Source organism: Rutidosis leptorrhynchoides, chromosome 11 (assembly GCF_046630445.1).
Source record: "Rutidosis leptorrhynchoides isolate AG116_Rl617_1_P2 chromosome 11, CSIRO_AGI_Rlap_v1, whole genome shotgun sequence".
NCBI lineage: Eukaryota > Viridiplantae > Streptophyta > Magnoliopsida > Asterales > Asteraceae > Rutidosis > Rutidosis leptorrhynchoides.
Window position 1 is genome coordinate 160,719,483 of NC_092343.1, and position 25,365 is coordinate 160,744,847.

The window sequence follows — 25,365 nt, forward strand, 5'->3', positions numbered from 1 at the left end:
CGAGTCGCGGAGTTTGAAATTACAGCTCACCCATTTTGGAGTCTCTCTTGCCGACGGTTTTTATTTATTTATATAATATATAAATAATTATAAGAATTATTTAAATATTATATTATATTTATGTGCATAGTTGCCTTGTAATTTTTAGTCCGTTGCGTCGAGCGTTGAGAGTTGACTCTGGTCCCGGTTCCGGATTTTCGAACGTCCTTGCGTACAATTTAATATCTTGTACTTTGCGTTTTGAATCTTGTACTCTTGTAATTTCGAGACGTTTCTTATCAATAATTGGAACTTCTTTGATTGTCTTTTGTACTTTTGAGCTTTTTGGTCGTTTGCGTCTTCAATTCGTCGAATCTGTCTTTTGTCTTCACCTTTTATTATTTAAACGAATATCACTTGTAAATAGAACAATTGCAACTAAAAGCTTGTCTTTCTTGAGGAATAATGCTATGAAATATATGTTCGTTTTTAGCATTATCAAATATTCCCACACTTGAGCGTTGCTTGTCCTCAAGCAATATCGTCTTGAAATACTAGAATCACTTCTTTATTCTTCACACTTTGTACATCAGTGATTTCTATACGGTGGTATAAACAATGGTAGTAACGATATGGTTTACAGTCCCACATGACTATAAAAATTTAGATCCATTAAGGAAATTGGATCTTTATGAAAACATTTGATCTTTTGAAAATTAAATCTAGTTTTTACCCTAGATAAGTTTTCCGGAATAACCCTTTACCGGTGTTTGCAAAATATTTTTGTGGGTTTGGTGGGTTTCAGATTTAAAAATTTTAGCTCAAAACTTATGGTTTTGTGTCACCCACTTGCTAACCTTGTATTTGGAAAGCAACACGTCCAGTTTACTTGTCCCGTATATTACCTTTCGGTAAACTACCGTCCGGTTGTAAAGGAAAGCGTTGAACAAGCAACTGTTAAGGCAATGTCCCCTTACATGCTTTTAATTATGGTCTATAACGTGTCGGACGCAATTACTATCCTTGGTAGGAGCAATAGTAAAGCTCACCCTTATAATTTTTTGGTCTGGCACAAGGTTCTGTCTTTGACCATGCTATGCAACCACCGTTCTTACGGTTGACACCCGATTTAGTTCAGGTGACCTAATGAATTCCAGGTGAATTCCTAGGATTTTACGTTCAATGGTAATGAACGTATTGAAAATAGGGTTTTCAGAAAACAAATCGGTTTGTAATTTTGATCAAAATATTTTCTCGTTCAATCTCGAGTTTAGATATCATTGAATTCCATGAGTTTGTAATTCTCAATCTTTAAGGTCAATCTCTAGGATTGAGTAATATCAGTCTTAAAAGCTGATTTTTGATCTTTTAAGGAGATTATCCTTTCTGGGGATCTGATTCATTAGTCTTATCCAGCTAATTTGCATGGTGCCACCCCATTTTACGAGATAAATCCTTCTCATGGTTAGGATAAATCTGACCACTTGGTGACCCTGTTTAATGCTGAGGTCCGTGGATTTCCTGCTGATTTTAGCGATGACTTTTCTAGATTTTTCGTCAACCTACAGCTGGTCTGAACGACAACTTCTTGACCTAAATCAAGAAGCGCGTTTCTTTTTCGGAAGACTTTACTTCCTTTTAATGATGGAATTGATTCATCGTGTAGATCCATCTTTCTTACAGTAAATCAGGTAAAACTTTTTAGTTTAGTCCAAAGCAAAAGTATTTTCAATTATTTGTACAAAAATATGTGACATATGTTTAAGATAACTTGGTAAATTTTCCCACACTTGGCTTTTATTTTCCTTTTTATCGTCCTCTATTCCATTTTAAATGAATTTTAACATTTTGGTTTGTTTCTCAATTTATGTCCTTTCCGAGGTAACAATAATTTCGGTGTTAAAACCTAGTTTTATCGTTCATAAATATGTATAAACATGATTTTGAGTTCATTTAATTGAAAATTTTGAAAAATTTTACTAGAATTGGGTAGTCAGTATATAAGACTAGGGCTGTTCTTTATTATCAGAGAGCACTAGATTCTAATACAACTACTGCTTTACTAGTATTTTTAATGGTAACCAAGTGTTTAAGATAAAAATTTTAAAATCCGAAAGAATTTAACCCCTTCCCACACTTAAGATCTTGCAATGCCCTCATTTGCAAGAAATCAGTAACAAATTAAATTATTGAGGGTGATTTGTGTGAAAATGATTAAATTTTACCAAATTTTCCAAACATATTGGCGTTTGTTTGTTGAATGATAAATGGTGCACATCATTTGTTCATTCCGTCTTGTTGTTATTTCACATATATTTTGCATCTTGTCGTCAAAATTAGTTGCTTTTGCTGAACTTAATGCCAGTCTTTGAAAATGCGTTGTTTTACCCTGTTGTGTACATAAGATAAACTACAAACATATATACATATTTTTGAAGTTTGGTATATTACCCCACATTCAAAATTATTAAAATCTAAGAATAAAAGTTAGAAAATTATAAAAACTATTACAATATTAACATAAGTATTAAACATATCAACATTACAAATTACAAAATAAATAAAACTAAGTAGACTAGGGATGATACTGGTACCAATAGGGGTTCCAAGCATAACCATAGGTGCTATAGAATGCTTCGGCAGGGTTATACGTAGGATACGGTGGTTGCATCTCTATAGACCAGGGAGGGAATATGGGTTTTGGCGTAGGAATATAGTTTCTACCTATATGTTGGCAATGAGCTATGATTTGGTTCTGATGAACTTGCCAATCTTCAAATGCTCTCTGTCTAGCATTTTCGTACTCCTGTGAAGCTATAAACCTTTGCATTTCTTGCATCTCATTTCCCCCTCCTACATTACCTTGCTGTTGGTTTCTCTCAACCTGTGGATGTCTACCATGGTATTGTACTGCGGCGTTATTTCGCCTTTTCAAAACTTTCGCACCATGGTATACATTTAAACCTATAGTATCGCGGGGTTCTGGTTCTTCGACTAATAATCCCCCCCGACTTATATCCACACCGAGATATTCAGCAATCAAAGTAATAAAAATACCACCTCCTATTATGCTATGCGGTCTCATCCCCCTAACCATAGCTGATAAATAATAACCCACACAATAAGGTATACTTACAGCGCTTTGTGGGTCTCGAATACACATATGGTAAAACAAATCCTGTTCATTTACCTTTTCCTTGTTCTTACCTCTTTGTGTAATCGAATTAGCTAAAAACCTATGAATTACTCTTAATTCGGCTCTATCTATATCCAAATAAGAGTAATTTCCCCCTTTGAAACGGTGATGGCTTGTCATTTGACTCCATACACCGTGTGTATCAAAATTTTCATCTATCTTTCTACCATTTAGTATCAACCCTCTACAATCGGCAGATGCTAACTCCTCAGGCGTATATATACGTAAAGCCTGAGCCATGTCTAGTAAAGACATGTGGCGCATCGAACCTCCTAACAAAAATCTAATAAAAGATCGATCGGTTAAACTAGCTACCCGATCATTTAATTCTATACTACACAACAATTCTTCACACCATACTTTATATACAGGTCTACGCATGGTGAATAAACGTACCCAGTCATTAAAAGTAGAATTACCATACCTCTGTACAAGTAATTCCCTAATTGGCCCGGCTAATTCTACAGCTTCTAACGGTCCCCATTCTATGACCCTAGGTACCTCAACAACCTTAGAATGAAGAGTATGCAAACCCCTTTGATATTTTGGATAATCTATCCAAAGTCTGTCAAATCTCAGGTTCGGGTGCAAATCTTCCAAGTGCATATCAGAAAAGGTCATGACTGGATGAGGTATATCTTGCTTGTAGTAGTTATCCACCTCCTGTTGTTCCGCATTCTCAGCAGGAGCATTGCGAGCTTGGGATGAAGATTCACCCCTTTCAGTCTGCAAAACACATCAAACACAATTTTTGTGCATCCAAATATGCATTAGTGTCAGCAAAATCATCAATCAAAATAATTACAATGACATGATCAATTTATATCAAACTTAAGCTCATTTTCACATTTTTATCAAATCTACACTTTTTCAAATAAGCATATACGAAAATGTTTATCAAGTTCATAAGCATTCAATTCAAATAACATGTCAAAATAATCATTACTAGCAATTAAACAAGTTTCAAATGGCATTATCTCTCAAAAATCAAGTTCATGAATTTTAGACTTGAAAAAGTCCACTTTAATTCTCAAAATCATGTTTAGGCTCAAAGTTTGGATCATTTAACTACCTAAACATGTTACACTACTTAATTTAGCAACAATTCATGACAAAAATCGGCCATAACCTGTTTATATCAAAAAGCCCCAAATTTGCTCAAGAACACAAACCCTAGATTACTCAAAATTTGAAGTTTAAGGCTTCTAATCATATTAAACAGCATCAATCTAGGTTATACAAGCATAATACATAAACAATTTAAGCCTAATTACACTAAAAAGCATCAAAATTAAATTGGGGAAAAAATTGCTCAAGAACACTAATTTTAGGATTAAATGGTGTTTAGGTGTAGAAATTTACCGTTTTTCTTGAGTAATTCCTTGATAGCATCCTTCTCAACATGATTTTAGTAAAAGATTTGATGATTAACGGTTAAAAATTGTGATTTTGGGGATGTTTTTTCGGTTTTTTCGGAGTATTTTTTGCTGTGTTCTTCGCAGTATTTTTGGTGTGGTGTGCAACTGATCAGTTTAGCTCGTTTTTATTTTTTTCTGTATTTTGGTCCTCCCGCGACTCGCGGAGATTTCCCCTTCAAACTCCGCGAGTCGCGGAGTTTGTTTTTTTTTTTTTTTATATATATCTTATACTAATTAAAACAATTGAGTAATTAATTTTAAAATTTTATTTCCCTTGTTATTTAGGACGAGGTCGTTTCGGATCGATGTCCTAGTCCGTCCTTCGACAAAATTTTAAAATTTGTCTTTTTGTAGCGATTGTTTTAAAAGCTAAGATTTTTGAGTTTTTTTAATGTTTTTGGCATACTTTAATTCAATAAGATTAAAAATAATGATAATAAAAGTTCTCGTCCCTCCCTTGGGTAAAGCAATTTCGGTTCAAAGACCTAGTCTTCAACTTACGACGAATTTTAAAAATCATATTTTTAACTTAATGAGATAAAGTAAATTTTTGTTTTTAAATTCACACAATTTAAATATAAAATTCAAAATTAATATTAAAAATTCACACTAAACTTAAAATTTGAAATGCATAAAAATAAAATTCATATTTTAAAAATTAAAAATTCACACCAAACTTAATTTAAAAATTCATATTATAAATTCACACCAAACTTATATTAATTTTTCAAATATTTACAATTTTAAATATATTGTTTTTACAAAGTTTACAATATTAATTTAAGATTTAAATATTAATTTTAAAAACATGGTAAAAATAAAATTAAAAATCTTTTTGGCTTTTTATCCCACTTTAATCAATCAAATATTATCAAAAATATGCGCCCCTCTTTTCGGTAAAGTAATTTCGGTTCCAAAACCTAATTTAACTTATGACGAATTTTTGAAATATTTTGGGTTGATTGATTAAAGATATTTATACCTTAAGAATAAACGTTAAATTTCGCAGTGATGTAATAAATTTTTGAATGATATCAATAATTTCGGTCGCCAAACCTAATTTTATTCAATACCAATTTAATACTTTTTAGCGAACAAATTAGCGTTTATTATCAAAAGGTTAAAAATAAAAATAAAAATAAAAACTGTACAGACATACCTGTGAAATAGATTTCTTAGTTATATGATCTATCCCATTCATAAGATAGTCGGTTTAATTGGTTTTCCATAGCTACATAGGCGTAACCTCGAGCATTCAGTGTCTTTTCTTCTAAACATATGAACGGTCCGTCTCTGCATAAAGTAACAAATTCGGTGTTTGAATAGGTTTGATTATTTGAACATTTACCTCCATGTGACCATTTTCCGCATTTGTGACATCTTTCTAGGTGTCGTGCTCTTCTTTTCGCTGCGGATTTTGATTTTCCTTTACCAAATTGTAACTTATTATCTTCGCATCTGGATTCTTTTCTAACTCCGTCCATTCTTTCTCTGATTACTGATACTATTTCACTCGGTAGTATGTCATTATTACGTTTAGTGATCAAAGCGTGTAGCATTAGACCATGGTTTAGTTCACAGGCAGTCTTCATTTTGTAAAAACCTAAAAAAATAAAAATTCAGAATGGGGGGAGAAGACTAGTTCTTTAGGGTCTGCTAGGGAAAGACCATTCGGGTTCCATTTTCGAGAACTACACGAAAACAGACAATCTAACTCTAACAGAAATACATAAACCCCTTGATTCTCCCCACACTTAGTTAGTTGTGGTGTCGAAATTGTGATTAACTTCGTTGTCAACTTCCATCGGACCATGTATGTAATGTTTAACTCTGTGACCATTAACTTTAAATTCAATCCCATTTGAATTTATTAATTCTATCATTCCGTATGGAAAAACTCTTTTAACTATGAATGGTCCAGACCATCTTGATTTCAATTTTCCAGGAAATAGCTTGAATCGTGAATTAAAAAGAAGAACTCTGTCTCCTTCCTTAAATTCTTTTGAACTTCTGATTCTTTTATCATGCCATTTCTTCTTTCTTTCTTTATAGATTAACGAATTCTCGTATGCTTCATGTCTTAATTCTTCTAATTCGTTTAGTTGACTTAATCGTAGACGTCCGGCTTCATGTAAATCAAGATTACATGTCTTCAAAGCCCAAAATGCTTTGTGTTCAATTTCTACTGGAAGATGACATGCTTTTCCATAAACAAGTCTAAAAGGTGTGGTTCCAATTGGAGTTTTGTAGGCTGCTCTAAAAGCCCAGAGTGCATCCTCCAATTTAATGGACCATTCCTTCGGATTTGATCCTACGGTTTTCTCTAGAATACGTTTTAAAGCTCGGTTGGTATTTTCAACTTGTCCACTTGTTTGTGGATGATATGCGGTGGAGATTTTATGAGTTACTCCATATCTTTTAAGAACTTTCTCAAGTTGATTATTACAGAAATGAGTACCCCGATCACTTATTAAAGCTTTCGGTGTTCCAAACCTTGCAAAAAGACGTTTTAAAAAGTTGACTACAACTCGTGCATCGTTAGTTGGGAGAGCTTGTGCTTCCGCCCATTTAGATACATAATCAATGGCTACGAGAATGTATAAATTATTATGAGATTTTGGAAATGGACCCATAAAGTCAATACCCCAAATGTCAAATACTTCACATACTTGAATGACATTTTGTGGCATTTCATCACGTTGACTTATTTTTCCGGCCCTTTGACAAGCATCACAGGATTTGCAAAGAAGGTGTGCGTCTTTGTAAATTGTAGGCCAATAGAATCCAGCATCATAAACTTTTCTTGCTGTGAGTTGAGGCCCATAATGCCCTCCTATTGGTCCTGTGTGACAATGGTTTAAGATTTTACTAGCTTCATCTCCGAATACACATATGCGTATTATTCCATTGGGACAACTTTTAAACAAATGTGGATCTTCCCAGAAATAGTGTTTTATATCACTAAAAAATTTCTTTCGTTTTTGGTACGATAATCCTTTTTCAAGGAATCTACACACTAAGTAGTTTGCATAGTCTGCAAACCATGGAATTTCATTATAATCTATCTTCAATAGATATTCATCAGGAAAGTTGTCTTGTATGGCCGATTCATTTAGAACTTCTAATTCGGGATTTTCAAGACGAGAAAGATGATCAGCGGCGAGATTTTCTGCTCCTCTTTTATCTCGGATTTCAATATCAAACTCTTGTAAGAGTAAGATCCAACGGATTAATCTTGGTTTAGCATCTTGTTTTGAAAATAGGTATCTAAGAGCAGAATGGTCGGTATAGACCACCGTTTTTGCAAGAACGAGATATGATCGAAATTTGTCAAAAGCAAAGACAATAGCAAGGAGTTCTTTTTCAGTAGTTGTATAGTTCATTTGTGCTCCTTGTAACGTCTTACTAGCATAATATATAGGTTGAAATCGTTTTCAATCCTTTGTCCTAAAACGGCTCCCATTGCAAAATCACTTGCATCGCACATTAGTTCAAATGGTAGATTCCAATTTGGTGTTATCATGATCGGCGCATTAATGAGTTTCTCTTTAAGAATATTAAAAGATTTGATACACTCATCTGAAAAGATGAATGGAGCATCCTTTTCTAGGAGTTTATTCATAGGAGTGGCAATTTTAGAAAAATCTTTTATGAAACGTCGGTAAAAACCGGCATGCCCTAGAAAACTCCTAACTCCTCTAACATTGGTGGGATGTGGAAGTTTAGCAATTACATCTACTTTAGCTCTATCCACTTCAATTCCTTCTTTTGAAATTTTATGTCCAAGAACGATGCCTTCTTTAACCATGAAATGGCATTTCTCCCAATTAAGTACTAGATTTGATTTTTCGCATCTAATAAGCATTTGTTCAAGATTAGCTAGACATGTTTCAAATGTATCACCGAAGACTGAAAAGTCATCCATGAAAACTTCCATGCATTCTTCTATCATGTCATGAAAAATCGCCATCATACACCTTTGAAAGGTTGCAGGGGCGTTGCAAAGTCCAAATGGCATGCGTTTGTAAGCAAAAGTACCATAAGGGCACGTGAATGTGGTTTTCTCTTGATCCTCGGGTGCTATTGGAATTTGAAAATATTCGGAAAATCCATCTAGAAAACAATAGTAACTATTTCCGGCTAATCTTTCCAACATTTGATCAATGAAAGGTAAGGGAAAGTGATCTTTTCTGTTGGCGTCATTTAATTTTCTATAATCAATACACACACGCCATCCTGTTACAGTCCTAGTAGGAATAAGCTCATTTTTCTCATTTGTAATGACAGTCATGCCACCCTTCTTAGGCACGCATTGAACTGGGCTTACCCATGGACTATCAGAAATTGGATAAATTAAACCTGCATCTAGCAGTTTAATAATCTCTTTCTTAACTACATCTTGCATATTAGGATTTAGTCTTCGTTGGCGTTGCACATACGTTTTATGACCTTCTTCCATAAGGATTTTATGTGTGCAATACGAAGGACTTATTCCTTTAATATCATGAATCTTCCATGCAATGGCTGGTTTATGAGCTTTCAACACAGAAATGAGTTGTGATTTCTCATTTTCAGTAAGAGAAGACGATATTATTACAGGTAATTCAGATTCACCATGTAAATAAGCGTATTCCAAATGATTTAGAAGTGGCTTTAATTCTAATTTCGGAGGTTCTTCTATCGATGATTTGTATCGATATCTGTCTTCTTCTTTTAGCATTCGAATTTCTTTTGTTGTTGGTTCATATCCATTAGCTATAAGTGTAGCTAACATTTCAGCTTCATCAATTGGTTCATTACCTTCTCCTAAAGAACATTCTCCTGTTCCTTGTAATTCTGGAAATTCTTCTAATAATTCTGCATGTGCATCTATAGTTTGAATATAATAACATGTATCATCTGCAGATTATGGTTGTTGCATTGCTCTATCAACTGAAAAGGTAACACTCTCATCCTCTATACTTAGGGTCAATTTCTTACCGAACACGTCTATCATTGCTTTAGCCGTGTTTAAGAATGGTCTTCCTAATATGAGAGGAACTTGAGAATCTTCTTCCATGTCCAGAACAACAAAATCTACTGGAAATACTAAAGTACCAACTTTAACTAGCATGTTCTCCATTATCCCTCTAGGATATTTTATTGATCTATCGGCTAGATGTATGCTTATTCTGGTTGGTTTCAATTCTCCAAGGTCTAGTTTAGCGTATAGTGAATACGGCATTAGATTTATACTAGCACCTAAGTCTGCCAATGCTTCTATTGAACTAAGACTACCCAGAAAACATGGAATTGTGAAACTTCCTGGATCAGATAATTTTTCTGGTATCTTATTCAACAGCACTGCTGAACAATTAGCATTCATAGTAACAGCCGAGAGTTCTTCCATTTTCTTTCTATTTGAGATTAGATCTTTCAAGAATTTAGCATATCTAGGCATTCCTGAAATCACATCAATGAAAGGAAGATTTACATTTATCTGTTTAAACATATCCAAGAATTTGGATTGCTCGGCTTCAAGTTTCTCTTTCTTCATTTTACTCGGTAAGGAAGTGGTGGTTGGTATGGTTTAACATAAGGTTTAGCCTTAACTGTGTTATCTTCATTAACCTTTTCAACTACCGGTTCTTTTTCCTTATCTTGTTCAGGTTGTGGTTCTTGTGGAGTAGGAATAGCTTCATCAGAAGTTACAGGTATTTCAGGTGGTTTAAGTGTTGTACCACTTCTTGTGGTAATGGCTTTAGCTGTTTCATTCCGGGGGTTAGTATTTGTATCACTAGGTAGACTTCCCGGTTTTCTTTCACCTATTAACCTTGCTAGGTTACTTACTTCTTGTTCCAGATTTTGAATAGAAGCTTGTTGATTTCTAAATGCTTGAGCATTTTGTTCATTGGTTTGTTTCTGAGATGTGAAAAACTGCGTTTGAGTTTCAACTAGCTTTGTCATCATATCTTCTAAATTCGGCTTTTTATCGTCGGTTTGTTGTGGTGGTTTGTTTTGAAAATTAGGTCTTTGCTGATTGTAAGTATTATTGGATACTTGTTGATTGCTAGGACCTTGTTGGTTGTTGTATGGAATATTTCGGTTATAGTTCTGGTTTTGATTGTAAATTGTTCTTGGCGGTTGATAATTATTCTGATAATTATTTCCAGGCCTTTGGTTTATGTATGAAATATTCTCTCTTTGTTCCATTGTTAATTCAATACTGAGACAATCTTTTGTCAAATGTGGTCCTCCACACTGCTCACAACTAATTCGTATTGAGTGAATATCTTTAGTCATCTTTTCCATTCGTCTCTCGACAGCATCTATCTTTGCGGAAATGGAATCTAAGTCATGGCTAGAATCGGTTCTAGCTGCTTTAGATGATCTAACGATATCTTTTTCTTGGTGCCACTCATGTGAGTGGGAAGCAGTGTTATCAATAATTTTGTAAGCATCAATTTCGGTTTTCTTCATAATAGAACCACCAGCTGCTATATCTATGTCTTTCCTTGTAGTGATGTCGCATCCTTGGTAGAATATTTGTACTATTTGACAGGTGTCTAAACCATGTTGCGGACATCCTCTTAATAACTTTCCATATCTTGTCCATGCCTCATATAGAGTTTCATTCGGCTTCTGTGTAAACGTAACAATTTCTGCTTGAAGTCTTACGGCTTTAGATGCCGGAAAAATTGTTTAAGAAATTTTTCAACTAAAACATCCCATGTATCAATCGCCCCTTCAGGTAACGATTCCAACCAATCTTTGGCTTCTCCCTTTAAAGTCCAGGGAAATAACATGAGATATATCTGTTCATCCTCCACTTCTCTTATTTTAAATAGTGTGCAGATCCTATTAAAGGTACGTAAATGTTCATTTGGATCTTCCTTCGGGGCACCACTAAATTGGCATTGATTAGTCACCATGTGTAGAATTTGTCCTTTGATTTCATAATCTGGCGCATTAATGTCTGGATGAGTAATTACGTGACCTTGGCCAGTGCGTTTAGCTCTCATTCGGTCTTCCATACTTAAAGGTTCCAGATTCTCCATAATTGAATTTGTTGAATCGGAATCACTAAAGGATTCTGATTTAATGGTTCGTTCCTCAATAATCTCTGTTTGAATGATTGGTGGTTCCGGAGGAAAGTTTAGTGGTTCAGGATCTACGAATCGTTCCTGAATATTCTCCGGATTCTCAATTGTGAGGTCGGGTTCAAAAAATGGATTATCGGAAATTTGAACTGGAGTACTTGGTCGACTGGATGACGATTCTAAAGAGAAATCAACGGCGGTAATATTTGCTAAATGTCTTGATCTAGTTACAGGTGGTGAACGTACAAAAGGTGGTGAACGTCTTGCTCGGTGCATTCACTGAATATCCTATTAGTTTTTAAAAGGAAAGAAAAATTATAATAAGTTATCCAATCAATAGACTTTTCTGATTTTGCCCACGTTTTGAATAGCCAAAAGATGCAGCAGAGGGGCAGGATTCGTTTGGTCTCAATATAATTGAGGACTGTTTGGCTCCAATAACCCGGTCCACGTACAAATCCAACTATTACTACGAACCAGAAAATTTTGATGTCTATTAATTTAACTACTTAAAATAAATTTTCGTAATTTTAAGAAATTTAGATAAGAAGTAGAATAAAAATATATGTCCTAAAAACTAGAATAGCGAGAAATAAGAAAGAAAAAGAGTTCGTCGGAAAAAGATCGAAAAAGAAAAATGGTTGAAAAATAAAAGGAGACGGAAAAATAAAAGAAACTTATAAAACTTAAAAACAATTGACTAACCTAACCTTATTACTACAACTAACTTAAAATTATAATCGCAAATTGAGATTACTAATTGGAATGATAATTGATACATAGGTAAAAGTCGTCTAAAAATATTAAAGCTTACAGGAAAAACTAAATCCCAAATGGAAATAACTTAAAAAGAAACTAAAACTTAAAAAGGCGTCTCAAAATTCTAAAGCACCTAAATCTTAGTCTAAAGAAAAAGCACTTAAGGAATTCTACGGCAAAGCCTAAAAATCTAGAAGTAAAAATAACTATGGCAAAAACTAAGTTTAAAACTAAATATGAGCGAAAAATACAAATATTACGCTAAAACAATTAAAAAGGGACAAAATATAAAAATATACAAAAAGTTGTAAAAATTAAAATTTTTATAAAAATATTATTTATTTATTAAACCTATTAATTTTACAATTTAATTAAACTAATTTAACTAAATAAAACAAATTAAATAAAAATTAAAACTTAAAATAAAACTAATTATAATAATAATAATAATTAGGGTTAAATAATAATAATAATAATAATTAATTACCCGTAATTAATGCAGAATTAGGGTTCTGTCGCGTGTCAGAATTACTCCGCGACTTGCGGTATTCAAAGCATCAAACCCCGCGAGTCGCGGGGTTCCAAATTTCAACTGACAGGTTATTTAAAATTCGACGCGTTTTCTCTTTTTTTTTTCTTTTTTTATATTTTCTGTTTATATTATCTAATTAAAATATTTATATAATTTAAATAAAACTTATATTTTTACAAACTAAAGAAACTTTATAAAACTTAAATATTTAACAAAATCTTAAAAATACTTATATTTTTGTTTTTCTTTTTATATTTTTGAATATTTAAAACGTATTTTTATAAAAACGAAATTTAATAAAAGTAAACTAAAAATCTTTTTTTTTTATATTAGCGTTGCGCTTCCGGCGTTTAAGAGATTCCCCGGCAGCGGCGCCAAAAATACTTGATGTCGTGCGAGGTATATATAAAATAGCTTATATTTTTACTAGGAAATACTATTAAATACGATACATTTTTACACAAGATATTTATTTATTTATAGAATGGATATACTTAAACCTTGCTACAACACTTATAGGCAGTGTACCTAATCGTACAGTAGTGTAGTTTTTAGTAAGTCTGGTTCGTTCCACAGGAAATCTTTTTAAACAAAGCTTAACGCTATATTAGTTTACTTTTATAAAAATACAAATATATATATAAGTAATATTATTATTATAAAGGGGGGTTTTTACCGTTTAATGACCGGTTTGTCGATTTTAAAACTTTAGTCGCAGTTAAAACCAAATGTAAAATATTAAAAATAAATACAAGACTTAAATTAAAGCGTAAAGTAAATAATGATAATGAAATTGCGATTAATAAAAATGCGATAAAATAAACTTGCGATAATTAAAAAGTACGATAATTAAAAGTGCAATTAAATAAAATAACAATAAAAATGCGATAATTAGAAGTGCAATTAAATATAAAATAAAGGAAATTAAATATGAAATAAAAGAATTATGCTTATTTAAACTTCCGTAATCATGATGTTTGACGTGTTGATTTTAGTTTTATGCCCATGGGTTAATTGTCCTTTGTCCTAGATTATTTAATATGTCCATACGGATTTGTCCATAATAGTCCATCAGTCATAAATATAAAGAGCGAAAGCCTTCGTCAAATTATTCTTATTCCCGAAGTCAAATATTCCAACTAATTGGGGATTCGAATTGTAACAAGGTTTTAATACTTTGTTTAATAAATACACCAGGTTATCGACTGCGTGTAAACCAAGGTTTTACTACTTTGTTAACAATTACACCAATTACCCTTGAATGTAATTCACCCCTGTTTCAACAAGTCTATTAACTATTAATCCAGTTCCGTATCCGGTAAAATGAATAATTATTGGTATTTATAGATATCCCGCCCACCGTACCCAGTCAAGCGTATGTGGTTATATATAAATACGTCAGATTATAAGTTTGTATATTAAATTAACAAGGTATTGTTTAGTTAATATAAAACCCATTAATAGCCCATAGTCTAATTTCCACAAGTGTCGTTCTTTTGTCCAAACCCCAATTATGGTACAAAGCCCAATTACCCAATTTTAGTAATTAGCCCAACATCATGATTACTTCGGATTAAATAAGCATAATAATAACTTAGCTACGAGACATTAATATAAAATGGTTGAACATAACTTACAATGATTAAAAATAGCGTAGCGTTACATGGACAGAATTTCGACTTACACCCTTACAACATTCGCTAACATACCCTTATTATTAGGATTTAAAATTAAAATTAAAATTAAAATATAAATTATATATATATATTTCGTATATATTGAGAGAAGAAGGAAAAAAAGATGATGAAAATGATCAGAATTCGGTTTGCTTTATAGGGAGTTTCAAAACTTGGGGCTCCGCGACTCGCGGCCCTTTTGGCCTTCAAACTCCGCGAGTCGCGGAGTTTGAAATTACAGCTCACCCATTTTGGAGTCTCTCTTGCCGACGGTTTTTATTTATTTATATAATATATAAATAATTATAAGAATTATTTAAATATTATATTATATTTATGTGCATAGTTACCTTGTAATTTTTAGTCCGTTGCGTCGAGCGTTGAGAGTTGACTCTGGTCCCGGTTCCGGATTTTCGAACGTCCTTGCGTACAATTTAATATCTTGTACTTTGCGTTTTGAATCTTGTAATCTTGTAATTTCGAGACGTTTCTTATCAATAATTGGAACTTCTTTGATTGTCTTTTGTACTTTTGAGCTTTTTGGTCGTTTGCGTCTTCAATTCGTCGAATCTGTCTTTTGTCTTCACCTTTTATTATTTAAACGAATATCACTTGTAAATAGAACAATTGCAACTAAAAGCTTGTATTTCTTGAGGAATAATGCTATGAAATATATGTTCGTTTTTAGCATTATCATACACCCATAAAAAATATAAAAAAGAAGTACAAATCAGGATCCCTCAAATAGAAAAATGCAGATAGTATCAACTGAATGTAATGTATTGAATTTACCTGATGAGTGATTGGCTTGAAACCAGTACTGTAAGCTCCATCCGGGCTTTTGCACCAATTATGATATTAGACAGGAAAGATGAATGATGTTACTAACAGGGATACATATAATGAGTAAACACAAACAGATTACCAGCAGGTAACAACCACTAAACAGAATATGTCCCTTTATAAACCAGAATATCAGGTGGTTAAAATGGGAAGGTTAGGTAGTTGGTGGGTTGCTGATCAAGTATGTACAAGGTTGCACTACCCTGGAACACTTTTTTGTCCAAACTTTTGTACAAATAAGTGAATAACTAGCTCATCAAATATGATTACGGAATATATAATTAGACATGCAGATTATCAGCAGGTGACAACTACTAAACAGGATATGCCCCTTACTCCCTTTATGAAACCAGACTATTAGGAGGTAAAATGGGCAGGGTAGGTAAATGGTGGGTAACTTAGGTACGCGTACGTGTGAGGTTGCGTTGACCTGAAAGACTTTATGTCCAAATTTTCATGTAAATAACCAGGATATCATATCCAAAATATATGACTTTGATAATAAACTAGTAATATTTTTTGATTAAAGTGATTTAGGTGGTTTTTATGGACCGAATATATAGGTTGGGTGTCTTTCAACTCATTTGATCCATTCTCTATTAAGATAGTACTTGCTATGTTACCTTCTGCCCCCGTTGAGAGATATAATGTAACCTAAATTGATTCAGTTACAAATAAATTGATCTAAACTGTCACATCTACAGAACGCAGAACGGAAAACATAACAATCATGAATACCTTCTATAATCGGGAATACCACATTCTGTGCTTATCCCAGCTCCAGTCAAAACCACAACCTTATTACTGCACAATGTAACGAACAAACCATTTCATACAATGTAGATCAGCATAAACGTTCAATAACACCACCAAATATGACTGCATCAGGACATACCTTCTATCGAAAAATTGATACAAAAGATTGACATCTTTAGCGGTTGGTGGATCTGCATCGGGGATCACTTTTCTGTCTTTTAATGAATCTAATAATAAATCTTGTGGTGAAAATTTTGACAGTAGATACATTTCATTTAATATAGTGCAGTTGGACTAAACTATTATGTGGACTTATTCGAATGTTCAATTACAAAGACTACTTCAAAAGTCTTCTTCCATATTACAGTTGAACAATTTCTTGAATAGTTTAAATAATGTTAATGGTGATGTTAATGGTGTGTTTGAACTGATGTTGCTAGAGCCTTAAACCTATAAAATTACAATAAACATTTAAACTAGAAAGCAATATTTAATTAAAAACACATTAGTGATTGAACATAACCGCTCTAAAAATATTTAGTAGTGTTCCAGAATTTGAATCCTCAAAATCACATAATGACTCACATCACATGGATCTAAGATGACATAGTAATACGTGTCTTGATATCCCCACAAGAACTCTCAGGTTCAAAACTCAAAACTCTAGCTGCGCATCTTGGTTGACCATGTAACATTGCTTACAAACGTTATGCATAGAGTAGTGATGAATTCGTAGCCCATAGGTTTGAAAACAAACCTTTCAATTACAAAGTTTCGTAAAAAGGATAGTAGTAACCACGTATTGATTAAAAATTTGACTTAATTACAACAAAGACCCTAACATAAAATCCGCACAAGGTAAAAAAAATCCATCACATTTGAGCATCTTGGTATGCGATCTTGATTTTTTCCAACTGAAGGAAAAAAAATATTAAATAAAATTTAAGTAGAGTATTTTAGTAATTTTAAAAATTTTAATTGAACAAGGGACCTATTCTGCAAAGAAAGTTGGTTTTGGAAAATACACATAAAACAAAAGTTGAGGGATGATTAACTTATTAAACTACCTTGACATAAACCCTTAAAACCTTGAACTCTGAAAAACTTACAACGAAAAGGCACTACAATTTGGACGATAAACTCCAATCGGTACTCCTATGGATTCATCTGTAATTCTTAATATCGGTAATATAATTTCTACCTCATAATTTGTTTGATTCTTTCATATAGACGTACTTATGTTTGAAAAAACTTGATTCATGTTGTAATTTCTTATTCGACTTTTTACATTCTTTAATTTAATTCTATAATAATACATACATTATTTATCCAGTTGAACTCGTAGATTCCGGTTTACAATTCGATTGATTATCAGTGTTATAACTTAGTTAGCGGTTTATTCGAAACATATTCAAGTGACCGGAATTTAACCTAGATATATGTTAGAAGCCCTAAAAATAAAGCAGCAAGTATGAATGGATTACTTTAGGTTTTCGCATAATTATACAATGTTTACAAGTTTTTTTTTTTTTTCTATACTGATTAAAAGATGCAAGATAGTGAAAGCGAAACCCTGATTTGTTGAAAATTTATAAAAGATTAAGAGAGGTAGAATCAGCCTTTTTAAAGGAAGAACTGATAATACTTTGAAAATTAAATGTTGGCCCTACTTATAACTCTGTAGGTATAAGTAAAATGTTCATTTTATTGATCAGCTTAAATTTCACATGTTCACTCTGACTACTCAACTTTTTTTAATTTTAAGATCTCGTATCTCTCATTCATACCCTTAATAACCTTTTGAACCTTCTTGTCTTACTACTCAGCTTTTTTTAATTTTGATGCCCACGTTGTTTATTTCTACAGTCGCCTTGGTTTCTATCTTTGAGTTGTGTGTTGCTATCTCTATTTTCCCTTTCAATATTTCATGCTTTTATTGTGACCATCAGATGGTTAAGTACACTTGTATTGGTAGCTACTAAGTTCTACCACTTAGTATGCATTCGGCATCATTCCAATGTCTGTTGCATCACTATACAACCCTATATATAAGTTTTCCTAGTTTCATGTATTTTGTTTTCTATTAAATAACCTAGTCTTGGTTTTCTTAAATTAAATGACAGGTAATAATTTTAATACTAAGAGGAGGTTTGTAACTTGTACTGAACTGGATAGAATCAGTTACTTGCCAGAGAACTTGATAGACTCGATTTTAGAGAAGCTCCCCGTTCAAGATGATGTAAGGACACACGTTTTATCAAAAAGTTGGAGGTACAAATGGACCACACTGAGTTCGCTGGTTCTTGATAAACATTTCTCTGAAAAGTTTGCCAAAAATGAAGCTTTTGGTCATAATGGGTTTATTACGATCTCAAACCAAATCTTTAACTTTCTCAAGGGTCCTCTCTTAAAGTTACATCTCCACATACCAAACATTTCTCTTGATAGTTTCCAAGAAGTCGATCAGTGGATTTTATCCTTGTCAAGAGACGGTGTTATTAGGGAACTCATCCTTACTAATTTAAACCAACGTTATCAACTTCCATGTTATTTATTTCGTTGTTTAGAATTGAGAAAGCTAGAACTTGAAAACTGTATTATTAAGCCACCACTCGATTTTCAAGGATTTCTCTATCTCAAAGATCTTGTGCTTAGGAATATTCAATTTGGGGCTAACTTGCATGGAACTATCCTCAACTTACCACAACTTAAGGTGTTGAAACTGTCTGCATGCACCAATGTTTACAATTTCAAGATCAAGTCTACAAGTTTATATAAGTTAACGGTCCTATATTGTCCTGATGCAACTTTGCTTCAGTTATTACATAGTAAATGTCTTAGTGCGGTTGGTATAGGTTTCATACTACCCATTCAAGGAGTTGAAAGAATTAATTTGGCCACCTTGTTAAGTAATATGCCATGTCTTGTGTTGTTTCTTATCGATGGGTATTTTCTCGAGGTATGATTTGAATTTTAAATTCTAATATTTGATCTTTGTTCTTTATCGTATCTGCGCTTGAGCAACAGAACATTTCTTTCATATCATCTTTGGTAACTTAAAATCTCACTTTCACCCTCACAGTTTTCTATTGCTGAAAATATTCCTAAGTGGCTTCCCCACCCGGCTAATAGTTTAAAGACTCTCAGCTTACGTAACTTCAAATTTGGTGATTTGTATCAACTTCAAGGTGTTTTATGTATGCTTCGGAACTCACCTAACTTGGGACAACTCAATGTGAATAATCAGGTAAAGAGTGTAAAATGTTTTCTCTTGTGTTTTCTGTGTTGTGTGTGCTTATATAGTAACTTAAGGTAGTTTTTTTTTTTAATGCACCGCTAGTCTCACTTTTAATGTATTTCTAGGGTCTTTGGAACGTGCATTTGGATTTGGATGTGAAACCAGCATTAACTTATTTGGAAGCGTCTGACTGTTTGGACCAGACAATGAACCGATTGAAAACTATAGAAATAATCCATGTAGAAAGTTCAAGTCCCTTGTTACTCTTTATAAAGCTTTTACTTGAACATTCTCCCACTCTTGAAAAGATATCAATTCAACCCCGTGTAACTGCTGATGCTCAGGAAAAGTACAACTTCGCTAAGGATGTTATGCGGCTTCCACGAGCTTCCTCGAAAGCAGAGCTTCACTACTTGGATCCGTAACTACAATCTATCTATTAATGACTTTAAATTACATTGCAATTTATATGCATACTAGTTACCGTTAGCTATCTTCCATGCTATGTATGCTGTGGGACCTATGCACAACTCTACTGATCTGTAAATAATGTTTGATGAAACCAGTAACATGATTGGTTTATGCTCTAAGCGTTCGAACATCTTGGTACTCAGTTTGATTTGAAACAAAATGAGATCAAAAGCTCCTTGCATGATAGCTCATCAATAGCTCTTTCTCTTTTTATATTTTGAAAGCTGTATGTAACTAATCAACCTACTTGCAAATACTTATGGAGACAGGTCCTCAAAAATAAATGGATGGCGAATTTAAGATCACGAGAATGATATGAAACAAACATTGCATGATATGATACTTTAGTGAATAGTATCTATGAAACTACTATTTCATACATTGATTTGTTTGAATAGAATATACATATTACATTTCCAGATAGTGCTGAGACAAACACAAATCTATCTCTGCATATTTACCGTTAATAGAAAATAACTTCACCACGTTCATATATCAGTTTCAACAAACAAGAACCAAAACGATCGGTTTCAGATCACAAAATGACTAAAGGTCAAACACAAGAGCATGTGAATTAAGTACCATAACGTCATGCAGTAACCCATTAAAATAAGTTGATGAAGTCAGGCATTACAGATTGATAAATTTTAGGTTCCAACTGCACAATAACCAATTAGCACGTATAGTCTTGTTTTTTGACGTCTTAAAATACAGGAATACTGAGCGATCCAGTGTTGAGCAGCCGTGGTAATATCTGCAATAATAGCGAACAGACCTCTCTTAGTCTAGATAGTGTTTGAGCTCTGTAAGTGATTCGGGTACAACATACCTCTCTTAGTATCAGTTTATCCAGCTTTTTTACTAAATTTAAGTAAACTAAGTAAATAATTATTTAAACAATGGGCATGAAGGGAATTAAAAACTATAACTGCTGTTGGTTTCCCTAAATGATGTCATAAGCATTTTTAATGGCTTGGATTAAAAGATAATATTCCCATCTAAAGGCTAGTATTTTGACAAGTGGGTTTTTTTGAAAAAAGATAGCATCATAAAAGATTTCTTATTAAGTATAAGAGATATACGTGTTATCCACATTAAGATATAAAAAAACGTAAAATGGAAAATAAATTAAATAGTGAGATCAGTGGTGGATTCAGGAAAAATTTTCACCGGAGGCGAATTTTTTTTTAAAACGTAGGGAATTTTTTTTGGCAAAAATATAGAGTTTTTTGAGCAAAATTTGAAGGTTTTTGGGAAAAATACGAAGGTTTTGGGGCAAAATATGGAGGTTTTGGAGCAAAATATGAAGGGTTTGGGGCAAAAAAAATTTCACCGGGGCAAAATCGAAAAACTGAAAAAATTTGCACTAAAATTTCGAAATCCATCGGGGGCGGCCGCCCCCCTCCTTAACACTTTAGATCCGCCTCTGAGTGAGATGGAGGTGGAGTAGGTAAATTTTAGTGAAATACCACGGAAGCTTCATAAATATTTAGAGGACTATTCGGTAATTTTTACTCGAGATAAGAATCATGTTTTTGGTGCAGTACCTCCCATGTCACTATTTCAATATCGCGTTTTTAACCCATTAAATCGCAATTAATCAATTTTCAAATGTTAACTGCCAAACACTGAAAATAAATTATTTGCGTTTTGTAATTGTGATTAATCAAAAAATCACAAACAAAATGTAACCCCAAACACCCTCTAAGATATACTAGGGACACATGTAAGTGTGAAAATTCTCCTACGTTTACACAAATGGTCATATCCAGCAATACTAGTTCATTCAGGCATGCAATAGATTTATCAAGCTTCCTGAACTTTATTACATTTTAACTTTTTGAGCATCTTTCATCGATTTCAATAGAAGGAATACCTAAAACTCAAATTTAAATAAAGAATATTTTATTAATCTAATTGAAATTGAACAAGGGACCGCCGTTCAAAAAAAAATCTAATTGAAATTGAACAAGGGACCTATTCTGCAATAAAAACTTTTGGTTTTGAAGCATACAAAAGAAAGAAAAAAAAAGTTGAGAAGTTGAGGGGTGTTTACTTTAACTTATCAGAAACTACAGCGACCTAAACCCTAAAAACTCTGAAGAACTTAAACTCGAAGGCACTGCAATTTGGGAGCTAAACTATAATTCCGAATACCTGTGAGTTAATTTCTACCTCATAATTTGGTATGATTCTTTCATATAAACGTAGTTATGTTTGAAATGAATTGATTCATGTTGTAATTTTTTAATCGACTTTTTATCTTCTTTAATTTTATTATGTAATTCACACATTCTTTATTCCAGTTGAATTCGTAAATCCTGGTTTAACAATTCGATTAATTATTTTTGCTATATGTTAGAGATTTATTCAAAAAATATTCAAGTAACCGAAATTGTTACAAGCCTTAAAGTAAAGCAGCAGGTTTGTATATAATGATATTTGCATCAATTAAACTGGTCCAGGAATAAAAGATGTGACATAGTGAAAGCGAAAATGTAATGCGTTGAAAAATGATAAAAGATAGAGATAGAACCAGTTTTTTTTTTCTTATTTTTTTATTGAAGAACTGATAAGACAGTAAAAATTAATCGTTGGCGCTAGTTATAAGTTATAACTCTGTAGGTATAAGTAGATGTTGTTGTTATTAATTCCCCATTTTCACTCTCTACTTAGTTTTAAGTTTGTTTGGCCCGCAGCTTGCTTTTCGATAGTAATGTTGCTTTACGATGGACATTATTACAACCATTTAAAATGTGCACTTTGTTTATTTCTTACCCTTAACAACCTTAGAAACCTTCTTGCTCAAATACTCAACTTTCTAAGTCTTGATGCCCTCCGTTTATTTCTGCAGTTGCCACGTTTTCTATCTTTGAGATGTGTGTTGATATCTCTACATTTTCCTTCCATATTTTTGATTGCTTATATTTTGACTAACATTCCATTGTATGTTGCAAGGAGAATGTTCAATTTTGATGATTGATGCAAAATGGGCCATACTAATAAGAAAGTTAAGAAAAATGCTTTTAACCATCAATAATAATTATAGCAGAAAAAATATTGTTTTTGTCAGGTGTCGTGTTATTGAAAAGTTCATTTACAATAACACATAAATTAAGAGTATTAGCTATATGTCAACTTGTTTTCCTTTTGAATAAATCATTCTGCGTTTTCTTGAATGTAATGACAGGTAACAATATTGAGGACACACGTTTTAACAATACTGAAGTGGATAAAATCAGTTGCTTGCCAGAGAATTTGATTGACTTGATTTTCGAGAAGCTCCCGGTTCAAGATGCTGTGAGGACACACGTTTTATCAAAAAGTTGGAGGTACAAATGGACCAAAATGAGCTCGGTGGTTCTTGATAAACATTTCTCAGAAAAGTTTTCCAAAAATGAAGCTTTTGGTCATTATGGGTTTTTTACCATCTCAAACCAAATCTTTAACTTTATCAAGGGTCCTATCTTAAAGTTACATCTCCACATACCAAACATGACTCTTGATAGCTTCCAAGAAGTCGATCAGTGGATTTTATCCTTGTCAAAAGCCGGTGTTATTAGGCAACTCGTCCTTACTATTTTAAACCAACGTTATCAACTTCCATGTTATTTTTTTCGTTGTTTAGAATTGAGAATGCTAGAACTTGAAAACTGTATGATTAAGCCACCACTCGATTTTCAAGGATTTCTCTATCTCGAAAATCTATGTCTTAGGAATATTGAATTTGGGACTAACTTGCATGGAGCTATCATGAACTTACCACAACTTAAGATGTTGAAACTGGTTGCATGCACCAATGTTTACAATTTCAAGATCAAGTCTACAAAGTTGTTTTGGTTAGTGGTCTTAGATTGCCCTGATGCAACTTTGCATCAGTTATTGCATAGTAAATGTCTTGGTGTGGTTTTTATAGCTATAGGTAAACTCATTCAAGGAGTTGAAAGAGTTAATCTGGCTAGCTTGTTAAGTAATATGCCATGTCTTGGGGATTTAATTATCGACGGGTATTTTCTCCAGGTATGATTTGAATTTTTAATTCTAATATTTAATTTTTGTTCTTCATCATATTGCCTTTGAGCAAGTGAACTTTTCCATTCCACTCCGGCGTATAGTTAGTTCTCATATATTTTTTCATATCGTCTTCCATATCTTCTTTGGTAACTTAAAATCTCACTTTCACCCTCATAGTTTTGTATTGCAGAAAAGATTCCCAAGTGGCTTCCACACCCGGCTATTTGTTTAGAGTATCTCAGCTTACACAACGTTAAATTTAGTGATTTAAATCAACTTCAAGGTGTTTTATGTATGCTTCGTAACTCGCCTAACTTAGAACGACTTGATTTCGATAATGAGGTAAAGAGTGCCAAACGTTTTCACTTGTGTTTTTGTGTTGTGTGTGCTTATATAGTAATTTAAGGTAGGTGTTTTAATATACAATCTCACTTTTAATGTATTTTCCAGGGTCTTCAAAACGAGCAACTAGATGTGAAACCAGCATCAACTTATTTGGAAGCTTCTGACTGTTTGGACCAGAAATTGAACCAATTGAAAACTATAAATATCATGCATGTAGAAAGATCAAGACCTGTGTTGCTCTTTATAAAGCTTTTACTTTATCATTCACTCATTCTTGAAAAAGTATCAATTCGACCCAATGTAACCGTTGATGCTCTTGAAAAGTACAACTTCGCTAAGGATGTCATGCAGTACCCACGAGCTTCCTCAAAAGCAGAGCTTTTCTACTTGGATTCTTAACCACAATCTGTTAAGTTTATATTACATTGCATTTTATATGCATACTACTATACTAGTTATCGTTGACCATCGCTTATGTTATGTTCTCTGTATATACTATATAATGTTAAACCTGATTGGTTTATCCTTTATGCGTCTAAACAGCTTGCTAGTCAGTTTGATTTGATACAAAATGAGAACAAACACTCCTTGCATGATATAGTTCATTAACAGCTTTTTCTCTTTTTATATTTTGAGAGCTGTGTATGTAACTACTTGCAAGAATGTTTGAAACATATACTTCATATGTTCTTATTATGGAGACAGGTCCACAAAATAAATGGTTGGTGAATTTGAGATCAAGAGAATGATATCAAACAAACACTGCATGATACTTTAGCAACAAACATCCAAGAAAGATATATTTCATACATTGATTTGGTTGAATACAATATACATATTACATTTCCATATAGTGCTTATACAAACACAAATATATCTTTACATATTTACTGTGAATGGAAAATAACTTTACTACACACATTTATCAGTATCATCAAAAAAGAGCAAAAACATAAACATGTGAACACATAGCTTGTACCATAACATCATGCTAATAAAAAATCTCAATATTTGCATTAACCCATTAAAAGTAGTTGGCGAAGTCAACATCACGGGAAT

At 32.9% G+C, this 25,365-nt stretch overlaps 1 protein-coding gene and 1 pseudogene across 1 annotated transcript; one reads left to right on the forward strand and one right to left on the reverse strand.

Annotated features, from left to right (window-relative positions):
* Nucleotides 1-25,365, reverse strand: part of LOC139875150 (NAD-dependent protein deacylase SRT2-like) — an 81,012-nt pseudogene that overhangs the window by 18,757 nt on the left and 36,890 nt on the right.
* Nucleotides 18,355-19,901, forward strand: LOC139877185 (F-box/FBD/LRR-repeat protein At1g13570-like). Its single transcript, XM_071864597.1, has 3 exons — nt 18,355-19,197; nt 19,321-19,494; nt 19,602-19,901. The coding sequence occupies exons 1-3, from the start codon at nt 18,355-18,357 to the stop codon at nt 19,899-19,901; spliced, it is 1,317 nt and encodes a 438-aa protein (XP_071720698.1).

What these genes read in the sequence shown, in the direction of transcription:
- LOC139877185 (XM_071864597.1), top strand. Translation starts at nt 18,355, where the DNA reads ATGACAGGTAATAATTTTAATACTAAGAGGAGGTTTGTAACTTGTACT. An exon ending in TCGATGGGTATTTTCTCGAG is followed by an intron (nt 19,198 to 19,320) that starts GTATGATTTGAA and finishes TCACCCTCACAG; the next exon opens with TTTTCTATTGCTGAAAATAT. An exon ending in TGAATAATCAGGTAAAGAGT is followed by an intron (nt 19,495 to 19,601) that starts GTAAAATGTTTT and finishes ATGTATTTCTAG; the next exon opens with GGTCTTTGGAACGTGCATTT.